Source organism: the organism of the source record quoted next, unplaced genomic scaffold (genome assembly GCF_019419815.1).
Source record: "Pyrus x bretschneideri cultivar Hongxiangsu unplaced genomic scaffold, Pyrus_bretschneideri_v1 Contig36, whole genome shotgun sequence".
NCBI classification, from domain to species: Eukaryota; Viridiplantae; Streptophyta; class Magnoliopsida; order Rosales; family Rosaceae; genus Pyrus; species Pyrus x bretschneideri.
In genome coordinates this window covers 2,140,068-2,152,987 of record NW_025999679.1, presented here as the reverse complement: position 1 = coordinate 2,152,987, position 12,920 = coordinate 2,140,068, and the positions used below count along the sequence as shown (strand labels likewise).

At 35.1% G+C, this 12,920-nt stretch overlaps 1 protein-coding gene across 1 annotated transcript; it reads left to right on the top strand.

Moving 5' to 3' along the window:
• Positions 1-245: 245 nt before the first annotated feature.
• Positions 246-5,638, top strand: LOC103931615 (sodium transporter HKT1). Its single transcript, XM_009341133.3, has 3 exons — positions 246-1,431; positions 4,065-4,298; positions 5,304-5,638. Exons 1-3 carry the CDS (start codon positions 251-253, stop codon positions 5,500-5,502), a joined length of 1,614 nt encoding a protein of 537 aa, XP_009339408.2. The 5' UTR covers positions 246-250; the 3' UTR covers positions 5,503-5,638.
• The last annotated feature ends 7,282 nt before the right edge of the window (positions 5,639-12,920 follow it).

Below are 12,920 nucleotides of genomic sequence, written 5' to 3'. Positions count from 1 at the left end.
TGGAATAATAATGAGAGAGACAAAGAATGGAAGGGTAAAGTGAGATAAATCAGAGTATAGAAAATAAAGTGAAATTTTGTGAAAGGATCAATTAGCACATTTCACTCTACCTAATTATTTGCCTTTGTTAGGTTGGACTGATCATGCACAGGTGGAAACCCCACTATCAGCACCGGAACGGGACCTGGTGCGCCACTATATAAACCCCATCCTACTCGGAATATCGACATGCCATTTTCTCTCAAGTGAAATGAAAGAGATGAACAACTTTGCAGCTGTTGGTAAAAAGCTACAGAGCTTTTATAGCAATTCATGCATAGCTTTAAGTCGTTCACTATTTCGTGTCCTGCTCTTTCATTCAAACCCTTTCTGTTTCCAGCTTTTTTATTTCCTAACGGTCTCTCTTTTTGGTTATTTGGCTTTGAGGGTCACAAAGCCAAGAACAAGCACCAACACTTCTTTCAGGCCCAAAGATTATGATATCTTCTTCACATCTGTGTCTGCCACAACAGTCTCAAGCATGTCAACAGTTGAAATGGAGGTCTTTTCAAATACCCAACTAATTATTTTGACCATTTTGATGTTATTGGGTGGGGAGGTTTTCACTTCCATGCTTGGACTTCAAATCACAAAGTCCAAAATTTTTCCCAAATCTCTTAATCACAAAGACGACGACAGAGTTGATGTTGTTGTTGATAATACCAGACACCATCCCCCAGACACTAATAACAATACGTCTTTTGAGCAATTTGAGTTGAGGTTTATCAATGATCGTTCACATTTAGAAAATGATGAGAAAAATAATATCTACAAGTCCATTAGGATTTTGGGTTATGTAGTTTTGGGATATCTTTTAGTGGTTCATATGGGTGGTTCTGTTTTAGTTTCCATGTACATAGCCCTTGTACCAAGTGCAAGACAAATACTTCAAAGCAAAGGCATCGAAATCCAAACATTTTCTATTTTCACCACTGTTTCTACCTTTGCAAATTGTGGTTATATTCCCACAAATGAAAACATGATCGTTTTCAAGAAAAACTCAGGTCTTTTACTGCTTCTTCTCCCTCAACTCCTTATAGGGAACACATTGTATCCGTCGTGCCTTTGGTTTCTTATCTGGCTTTTGCAGAAAATCACGAAGAGAGCAGAATTCAGTTACATACTGAAGAATTATAAAGAATTGGGCTACTGTCATTTGCTGTCTAGTCTTCACTCTTTTCTTCTGGCCCTTACTGTCTTGGGATTCATAGTAGCTCAGTTTATCCTATTTTGTGTCATGGAATGGAAATCAGAAGCCATGGATGGTCTAAGTGCGTATGAGAAATTTGTGGCCTCAATCTTTCAAGTGACGAATTCAAGACATAGCGGTGAATCCGTTGTTGATCTCTCTGTTCTCTCTCCTGCAATCTTAGTGCTCTTTGTGGTGATGATGTGAGTTTCTCTTTCTGTCCCTAAAATATTTGGCCATTTTTTATTGTTTGAATCAGGATTCTTACTTTTCTCGTTATCTATTCACTTTTAACTAACTGGGATACTGTTATTTATTCTTGCAATAATTATGTGAGTTCTTGGAACACTGATATAAATATGATTTTTCTAATATTATTTATAAAAAATTTATTTTTGAATACATGTCATTTCCCTCGTTGGGCAACACCTTCCCCTTTAGTTTTTAGTGTTCGTTTTTGTTAAATGTAAGGGAAGAAGTATAAGGGGAGACAGATTAGTTTACATTTAGGTTTTCATTTTACGTAACATTCCATACATGTTTCGACCCTCATCTATCAATTCCCCTCTTTTTCCTTTCTTCGTCACTGTTTTCTCTCATTAATTTCTCCATTTTATCACAAGGCCTCGAGAGTCGCATGCAAAATTTGTATCTCAAAACTTCAACCAAAATAGATACCATAGTGTTCGTGATTTAAATTAATGTTTCACCTAGATCAATGAATGTCATGATTTAGACTGTTATTACAGCATGCTAGTTATAGGTTTGTTGTTTTCCTTTACTAGTCCCTGAATTAGTAGATATTAATTTACTGTAGATTGAAATTAACTTGAAAAACGAACAAGGGTGAGGATATATATCGAGAAATTACGTGTCCAATGCATAATACCGTTCTTTTTTCTTTTTTTTATTACATCTACATTGATATTTTTACACTAAAGGGAAGGAGAGTTCGGCTAAATTACACAATGTGTAACCTAATTTGGTATCAAATTCGTTATCCACGAGATTCGAACCTAAGACCTTTCACTTTCAAATGAAGAGGAATATCACCAGACCGTAGTACTGAGTGATTACATAATACCCTTCTTATGCTTCATATATCTTCCAAGAATATTCAAAAATCTATATGTACAAAAGTTGATTTTATAACACTTAACACATGTGTATCCATTTTTGTACTGACGAATTTTTTTCTTTTTTCAAACCACTTGCACAGGATCAATATTGTTGGGTTTTTTCTTTTCTTTTCAAATCTGACATCATCATCCTGCAATTTACTCGATCATCTGCTTGTAAATAAAGAATTATCTATTATCTATATATATAAAGCCAATGGAACAAGTGAATAGTGATTTTGGTGTCACCAAGCTTCAACAAAAATAATTAAACAAAAATGCCCTGCTTCAAAGGCCAATGGAACAAGTGAATAGTGATTTTGGTGTTACCAAGCTTCAACAAAAATAATTGGATAAAAATGCCCCCAAGACAAAAAACTTCAAAGTCATTTTAACAGTATTTTTTTAATAATTAATTTTTTATGTTTTTTTTTAAATTAGTACCTCATAATAGGCTAGCAATAATGTGATTCAATTTCTCTATTTTTAAACACGTTCAAAACATCTTAAGAGGTGTGTAATGCCGGTTATAAAAAAGATATTTCGCATGCAGATAATAATGTGATTAAATTAGTTGTCAAATGATTTTTTTTTTTAACGAATTATATTATCTACATTAAAAGGGAGGGGGTGGGCTTAGCTTCACAGTGAACTATCAATAATGTAACGCAATCAGTTATTTATTAAATATTATTTTCTCTATTTTTAAACATGTTCAAAACATGAGCTAGTAATAATATGACTCAATCAGTTGTTTATTAAATGTTATTTTCTTTATTTTTAAACACGTTCAAAACATTTAAGAGGCGTGTAATGCCGGTTATAAAAAAGGTCTTTTGCATGTGCATAATAATGTGATTAAATTAGTTGTCAAATGATTATTTTTTTAACAAATGTTATTATCTACACTAAGGAGGAGGGAGGTGGGCTTAGCCTCACAATGGGCTAGTAATAATGTGATTCAATCAATTATTTATTAAATATTATTTTATCCATTCTTAATGTAAATTCTATATAGACCAATTTTACCATGCGAATTCAGCTGCTTTAATTGGTTTATGAGGGGTTTCTTCTAGCAAAATCTAAGATTATTCATTTACTTCAAATATTTGACTTTCCTTTTGTCAATTTACGCATATAAATACATTTAAAACATGTAAGTCGAGTGTAGCACGTTATAATTCAAAAAATGCATTTTGCATATTCGTGAGCACATGCATGAAGGCTAGTATAAACAAAGTAAGAAATCATGAATTGTCACTATATGAAATGAAAGGGAGATTTTATTTGCATTGTTCTTTGACCCCACCCTTGGTTAGTTGGTCCGTACGTTCATGTTAGTCGCGGTTTCTCATTCTCCCAGGATTAAAGAATAAAGTCAATCAAACATATAGGGAGCGGAGCTGATCCTGATGCCCCTCTTTTCCTTTCCACCACATAATCACAACTTCACATTGGTCTTTCGCATCAATTCTCAAACCCTAAAACCCTCACCAAGTGTTTAATATTTTATACTACAGCAAGACCATTTTAGCCAACTTTCAAGTATTTATTCTAAAGTAATACACAACTTTCAAGTATTTATTCTAAAGTAATACACAAACTGCATTGTAGCTGTGATTCTGTGAATACACACACACACACACACACACACACACACACACACAAATACATGAATTGTGGCTGTAAATTTAATCGACTTTATTAATACAATTCAGGTATCTCCCACCATATACCACATTTCTTCCAACAACTAGCGATTGTGAAGAGATTGATTCAGCAAATGGAAGTCGAATTCGAAATCCAATAAAGACTTTGGTGGATTCTCTAATATTCTCACAACTGTCTTATATAGCAATGTTCGTCATTCTCGTTTGTATCACAGAGAGAGATAAGATGAAGGACGACCCCCTCAACTTTAATGTGCTCAACATCACCATAGAAGTAATTAGGTAAGCACACACCTAATTCTATTTTTTTTTCTTTTTTCTTTTCGGTATATACTTATGTTTAACTATATTTAGTTCTCTGCACTTAACAAGTATAGAAGGTGGTTTCATAACAACTATAAGTAATCTTCTTTGTCAGAATAATAATTTGAGATGTTTATGGTCCTATACTGTTAATCCGGATCATATACATTCATGCAAGAACCAAAACAATAATTAACAGCTCAACTTTACAGTTGATAACATCTGTATTTTATTCTAGAAGTTTATGCGTATACTATTTAGAATGAGAACATTTTTGACATATTAGAACAAACATAGAATCCAAGATCGTGTAATATGAATCACAACCATCAAAACACAAACCATAATTCATAACCTTAACAGATGGATAACATACCTGCAGATCTCCAGTTGATAAAGATGCCAGATCAATGCCAGTAACAAAGAAACAATAAATCTTCTCTTCTCCAAAAACAAAAGGCTCAAATTAATAGTAGTCCTTAGTTCAATATTGAGTGTAATATTTGTGAAAGCAGACGCCATTACATACAGAACATAATCCTAGCCAAAACCAACAAGGATTTCCCTATTAAAATCTATATGGGAAACTGAAATCGTTTCCTTATATAATAGTGAATTCAGTTTCTTGTTCTTTTAATCCTAGAATAATATGGATTCGTAATCCATTCTAATCAAGCTTTTCTATCTAAATTTGAGACCAATAAGCGATTCTCCGTACTCAATACACATGCTCATATTCTTACATGACGAACCATGTCTTCTTATTTATGTAAAATAGTATGGATACCTCGTACCATCTCTGACATAGGTATGTGGTATATTTCAGTGCTCTATTACTTATAACATGATTTTCATGCATTTTTAAACATTGAAATGAGATAGTTATTCCATTGATTTAGTACGATGTTTTATAATGAATGAACATGAGATTACAAAACAAGCACTACTTAACATTATCTTTACTGAACTGCGTTTTATGTGTAGTGGATACGGAAATGTTGGATTCTCCACCGGCTACAGTTGTAAACGTCTATTGAAACATGATAGTGCTTGCAAAGATGCTTGGTATGGGTTTGCCGGAAGATGGAGTACCCAAGGAAAGTTCGTCCTCATTCTTGTCATGATATTTGGGAGGCTCAAGAAATTCAGTATGAAGCAGGGTAAAGCTTGGAAGCTATCATGATTCTTAACTGATCGGACTCTATCTAGGTTTAATTTCATACATAAATGTTGTACGTAGGTAGCTAGTTGCATGTTGCATATAGATGTTGTGTTGCATAAAGGTGTTGTGTACAATACAGTATGTGGAGACAAGTTAATTACAATCTTTTTGAACTCCTTTAAAGGCTAGCATGAACCTGGTGGGCTGAATACAAGAATGAAAATGGAAACAAATAGGTTGGTAAGCTCCAGCCTTTGTAATAAAACCTTCGATGCCAAAGGAAGAGGACCGCCTCTCAGTTACCACCAAAATAAACATCAAACAATGTCTACAGTATCTGCCATTAGCACGGGTCTAAGTCAAAGAGGTTCATCTTCAATCCACGATACAAAACGCTCAGTATTCATAGCCTAGGGAGAAATCTCACGAGCAACCTTATTGCAGCTGCTCCGCTACTTCCGAAAACACTCAAAAAGCCAAAACCTCAAAACAATTCTTGAATATCGTCAAGATGGCAGGTTCATGTCATTTCCATTGACTACATCTGCACCACCTTTGGCATCAACCTCCAACATCAATCTAGGGGTCCATATTGTGTGTGTTCGCATAACCATAGTTCGATCAATGGGGAACGATTTAACTAGATACTTAACCATTACCAGTCCTTTATTATAAATTCAAGAATTCTCACGTAGGTTTCAAATATACTATTAAGTTGAGAAATCTAATTGATGATCTATTAAAGCATGACCAATAGATTGCACAATTGACTAGATAAATTTTTTTCTTGCCACAAATAAAATCCCCTAACATATGAGGCAATTAGCTAGGCAAAAAACTTTACTGAATTTTGATAGGCAATTTGCCTTAACGGTACTTACGGATCCTCCATCTTTTCTACATTGGATTCAAGAAAACAAGTTTGGACTAATCCAACCAAAATGTGGACCATATAAAAATTTATGGTTTTAGTTGACGTATCTACACATTGATGACATGTTTGTCCACACCTACTGTTGCTTTGCTAGAATCTTGACACCAATTATTAGGTTGCAAGCTCACCACCTCAATTATCCATAGAGTCCAGAAGACTAGATAATGCCCGACCGTTTACATCGATAAATTTGATGATTATTACATTTCCCTTGGGTACATGAGTTGAATATTTTGATTCCCTATGTTCATACACAAACGATCTCACAGAAAGCAATAATCAAATGCCTTTAAATGATTGTACAAACACTTTGTAGTAAGCTCACCAAGCTTTGGGTTTTCTACGTAAGGTGATGTAATATTGCATGCAACTATGTTAGTCTGGCAGAGGCCCATTGCCACCCAATCCTATTTAGTGTTACAATAACTAGTTACAAACCTGAAGTTTTGTACTTATGCGTTTTTGGTGTAGACTTTATGTGCCAATTGAGCCGTTGCAATGTACTACTATGGGTTTTCACAAAAGAGATGTTAATAAATATCGATTAAGATTCTCTTACACCCTTGGAAGTGATCTTTTTATCGCTTAATTAGTAGATTGTCACTTCAATGAGAAAGTCTTCCCTCCGTTAAGGGGAGATAAGAACGTCAACGTTCCTGAAAAACGGCGCGAACTATTGTGGATTTCTCCACTATGTCTCATCTTGATCCTTATTTTCGATCATCATAATGTTACCAGACGTTTTCTGTAATCTACCAAATGTGACAAGATCGCATATACCAGCGGCAAACAGCTTGCAAGGAAGGACATGGCTAACAGATGTCCTTCTCCTAGGAGGGACAGGACGTTGCTAGGTAGGTGGCTGTACATAGTGGCTGATCCTAGTGCATAGGTGGCTAGCTAATCAATTTGTCCTCCGCCATAAGTTCAACAGATACTTGGTTCGAAGGATGATCTCTTCGAAAGTGGAAGAGCAAGGCATGAATGAATCCTTCCTCGATCGCTGTCTTAATCATTTCCACCCCATGAGATTAAATCCTGATTACTCTCGAAACTTGAAGTTTTTGGTCCAGTATACTAGTTTGGATGCGATACGAAATTGGAATGAGATTATCATTGATGATGTTTTCACTTAAATCATAGCCATTGACACAAAAAAAAAGTGACGATATCGAACCGTGTTCCGTTGATTAATGAAAACATAGAACTAATTGGTCAATATGACATAAATAATCCATGTCTAATGAGATGAATGAAATAGTTCAATATAACACCGCCTTATGGCGCAAGGCTTTTCTTATACGTCATGTAATTGATTACAATATTATAAACGTGGTTGTAATGTATCTCTGGGATCATGATACGAAATATACATGGAAGTTTCCAAAGAACTTACATCTACTGATTCAAATAGTTTAAACCACAGAACACCCTCTTGGTTTAGATGAGGCTTTCACTTTGTGGATTCAGAACAATCCGGACAAATGTGGTATACCCGTCTAAGTGAATATTTGATCAGTTAAGGATAATGCCCATGCGTGTACAAAATTTGAAATTACTAGAGTTGTAGTTTATGTCAATGACATAAATTTCATTAAGACTCTAAAAGAGCTTGAAAACACTAACTTGCACTTGAAGTCGGAATTTGAGATGAATGATCTTGGGAAACTCAACACTACCTCGACTTGAAGTTTTGAGCATAGTTTTGACGGTACTCTAGTCCACCAGTCAAACTACACCCAGAAGGTGTCAACTTCCGAGTATAACCCTAATCGTCCAAACGCTAGATGCAAATTAGACTTTTGAGGAGGTTATGGAGATAATAATTCCATATCTAAGTACAGCTGAAATTCATTGTACTTAGCTCAAAGCACTAGATTAGACATCTTAAGTGTTGATAATCTTTCGTCATAAAGCGGTACTGCGGCTGCATGCAACCACCAAATTAGTGTTAAAGACGTTTTTCCATGACTATGTATTTAGGCTTACTCTATCATATGCATCTTAGGATGAATCACACCTCCTTGGTTCTCAAAAGGATGCCTAGCTTGTGGGATACCCTAAATCAGACTACTTGTCTAACCCACACAAGGTATGTTATCAAATGATTATGTCTTTACCATTAAGGAACACCACACTATCTTAGATGTCCAGGATATAGACCTTAGTTGCGAAATCCTCGAGTTGTTCCAAGACTCACCCGCCTCACTACGCCACACGTCAGCGATATGGTTGAGAGCTTGATGCAGGTCAAAGACTAAAGGCATTATTACATAAAACTACTGGCAACTGGGATTTAAGTTTTATAATATAATACATGCATTTTTTAGAGTTATAATGCATGTATCTAGCTTTAAATTTGTGGCTTATGGAATTCCTAGGTTAATGACATTTTATGAAATCATTTAGTTTTTTAGGAGTTATATTGTAAGCCTTTTTCTTAATTTTTAATTTTTAATTTTATTTATTTATTTTATGTCTTTTCATATTTTTCACTTTAAGTTGTAAGCCTATAAATACTTGTATTTGTAAAGAAGAATGGGAGAAGTTGTTTAAATTATCATATTGATATTTGAGTTGTAAACTCGATTTTTATGTGCCTTTCTCTTGTTAAAAAGTCTACATCTTTGTTCTTTCTAGTATCTATAGTGTAAGCTGGTATTAGAACCAAAGTTTATAGGGTTTTCAGGCCTCTCCTCGCACTAGGAAATAGTGGACCCTACCTATCAATACTATTTTTCATTTTATTTCGTTTCTATTCGCTACGCCCTGCATTAGTTGGTATTAGAGTGTTAGCTCGATCCAAAGGTGACGTTATATTCAGCATGTCGCAGATACCATTAGATGAAGATCTTAATCCGAGCCTTCCTCCCATATTTGAGCGTTGCTTGGATACTTCATGTCCAATATGTTGTGAAAATTATTCAGGTGATTGTCTCGTAAATCTTGATCTTCCTCAAGAGTTTGATCGTTATCCATATGGTACTTATCACGTTTGTTGTCAAAGTTCTTGTATGGTTCAACAAAATGTTGATATGGAATCCTGTCTAATTATTAAAAATGCTAATTACGAAGAATTTGTGAAGTTGGAGTTTCATGATTTAATGAGTTTATTGGAAACTTCTGCATATGTTAATTTAATTGGGGTTGATTTTGGTTGACAGTATAAATCAAATGAAAGAGAATGTCAAGGTTATGAGGTATGCTATTAAGGGTGCTTTTCAGACTTCAACAGTCAATATTAAATTCTCCAAATATCTATTTGTTTGGACTGGCAGAGTTCAATTTTATCGCTCCAAATCAGATGATGATTCGAATTCGAAGACAGATTTTCTCCAACCCCATGAGAATGATGCAAGCCAAGGGCTAAAGGCGTTATTACATAAAATTACTGGCAGCTGGGATTTAAGTTTTATAATATAATACATGCATTTTTTAGAGTTGTAATGCATGCATCTAGCTTTAAATTTATGGCTAATGGAATTCCTAGGTTAATGACATTTTACGAAATCCTTTAGTTTTTTAGGAGTTATACTGTAAGCCTTTATTTTTTATGTCTTTTCGTATTTTTCACTTTAAGTTGTAAGCCTATAAATACTTGATTTGTCAAGAAGAATAGGAGAAGTTGTTTGAATTATCATATTGATATTCGAGCTGTAAACTCATTTTTTATGTGCCTTTCTCTAGTTTAAGAGTCTGCATCTTTGTTCTTTCTAGTGTCTACATTGTAGGCTGGTACTAGAACCAAAGTGTATAGGGTTTTCAGGCTTCTCCACACACTAGGAGAAAGTGGACCCTACCTATCAATCCTATTTTTCATTTTATTTTGTTTCTATCCGTTGCACCTTGCATCAGAGCTCCTGTTGAATTCGAAGTATTTGTGATTTTCATCCACATCAAGTCCCAACAATGATCTATGAAGATAGCGTTGCATGTATCAACTAGATCATACCATGATACCTTTAAGAAGTTAATGCCAAGCTGAAGGAAAAAAATTTGTCCTAGCTAAGAACATGTTAGAACATTTGAACACATATGCAAACTAATATCACTTTAAAGTAGGCATGGATTCAAAAACAATTTTAAATCCCATGACTTTGAAAGCAACACAAGACTTTTTAACAACATTAAAGAGAAGAAAGGATTTTGAGATTCATTACCCTTGAAGCTCATCCTTGTTTACTCAAGGGATTCACCCAAGTCGAGGGCCTTCAAGTCACCTCATAGTTCCTTAGATCTTCATTGTGATTTTCTTCCCCTTTGATGCTCCTTTGATCCTTGACGATCTGAGGAATGGAACTCCAAAAGTACCAAAGGTATAGTACATCTAAGTCTCCACACCAAGGATGATGGTGTGAAGATGAAATGGATTACCTAGAGGAAGTTAGATGTTACTAAACTCTGCTAGGAAGGCCAGCTTCTATAGAGAAAAAGGAGAAAAAGTTTCTCTTCTTTGCCTCAAGAAAACCCTAGTGAGAGAATGGTCAAAAAGATGCCTTTATACCACCTCACATTTGAGCGGCAAACTTGCAATTAACCTAAGTTTGCTACCACTCACCCTATGGCCGGTTTTGACTTTGTATTTGCGTTAATTTCCATATAGTTTTAGTTGTCACACAACTTAAACTCATTGGGCCTTGTAGACCGAAACCTTTTTTGGGCCCCAAGACTTGAAACTAACTTGAAAGCCTAATACGAACCTTTCGTATAATTAATTAACTAATTAACTAATCTTGACTATTCTCAATTAAACCATCTAATTGTTTATCCATCTCATTTATATTTCTTCGCTTTCATCCTCACTCGGTGTACGATCCATTAGGTTCCAATTAGCGAGGCAGTGGGCGATTGTTACTCTTAATGATCGATTGTGAATGGAAACTACATTTCAATTCTCCCTTTGAAATTACAATGCAATATGGTCATTCTCTAACACAATACTCTTAATCACATTGTTTGAATGATAGTTTGTTTCATGTCTACTATCCAATGTGATACTTCTCTATATGATTCAATTGAATATGATTTAGAACAAATTTCCCAAGTCATATTCATGTGCTTTGGCCAAAGACTCCCGAATCATATCTCAGAGCATTTTCCCTCCACCATGGATGGTTAGAGATCCCTTGTTGTGCATTCATATGCCTACATGACTAGATAGTTTAACCCTAATAATGTTGTGGACACTCTCGTTGGAATGCTTTTGACCTGATCAAAGATCAAGGACCTAACCATTACACATCTATGATGCCTTAGGTCGAAGGACTACTTTGCATATTGTAACTTATGAGTTCTTACATGACATGTATGTTTGAACTTTGTTTTAATCGTTGTTTAGTGTATTCGATTATCTTTTGAGTACCTATGTGTTTGTCTTAGTGTCCAACACTAAATGACTTGAGACTAGTCATACTCATGCTTGAGTTAACATAACACATACTAACCTTAGCGGATTGTTAATGCCCAATTGGTAATCCTATGGCTAGGAATGTTTTAGAAATGAACATAAGAGAAAGGTCTAGTTAATCTAACTTACTTAGATACTTCTCTCTTAGATTAAATACATTCCTTGGATTCCCTTATTTCTTAAACACATAATGCAATAAATAGTGATTAACAATAAGCTTTGCCCTTCATTAAACATACAATAGTTTAACATAATAAGTATTCCAAAAGCTATTACATCCAATGAGTGGCTTTGTGGGCATACTTCCAACAATCTCCCACTTGCACTCAAAGCCACCTTCCCATGTATCTAATACCCATCTTTTCCATATGGCGGTCAAGTTGGATTTGAGACATTGGCTTCATCAGTGGATCTGCTATGTTATTGGCTGAGGCAACTTTGAGGATGTTGACTTTCCCCTCAGCAGCATATCTTCTTATGATGTTAAAATGTCTATCAAAATGCTTGTTATTTTGATGAGCCCTAGGTTCCTTGGCTTGAGCTATCACCCCACTATTATCACAGTACGAAGTTACTAGTGATGTAATGGTTGGAATCATTCCAAGTTTAGTAATGAACTTCTTCATCCAAAATGCTATTTTGCCGGTTTCAAGTGCAGCGACATATTCTGCCTCCGTCCTGGAATCAGCAATTATATCTTGTTTCTTGCTTTTCTAGATGATAGCCCCACCATTCAGAGTGAACACATATCCAGAGTTGGAACTTCTATCATCGACGTCAGATTGGAAATCTGCGTCTATATAGGCTTCTACTCATAACTCTGTCTCTTCTTCTTAAACGAGGAACATGTCTTTAGTTCTTTTTAAGTATTTAAAAACCGTCTTGACAATTGCCCAGTGTTCTGATCCTGGTTTCGAGTGATATCGACTAGTAATGCTCACTACATATGCGATATCTGGCCTTTTGCATATCATAGCATACATGAGATTTCCTATCGCAAAAGCATAAGAAGTCCTACTCATCTGCTGTATCTCTTCAGGGGTTTTTGGTCCCATGAACTTAGAAAGGTGAATTCCATGTCTCACAGGAAGAAGTTCT

Coding starts and splice junctions, on each gene's coding strand:
- LOC103931615 (XM_009341133.3), top strand. CDS start 251: ATGAAAGAGATGAACAACTTTGCAGCTGTTGGTAAAAAGCTACAGAGC. Junction 1,432..4,064: donor GTGCTCTTTGTGGTGATGAT/GTGAGTTTCTCT, acceptor AATACAATTCAG/GTATCTCCCACCATATACCA. Junction 4,299..5,303: donor ATCACCATAGAAGTAATTAG/GTAAGCACACAC, acceptor TTTTATGTGTAG/TGGATACGGAAATGTTGGAT.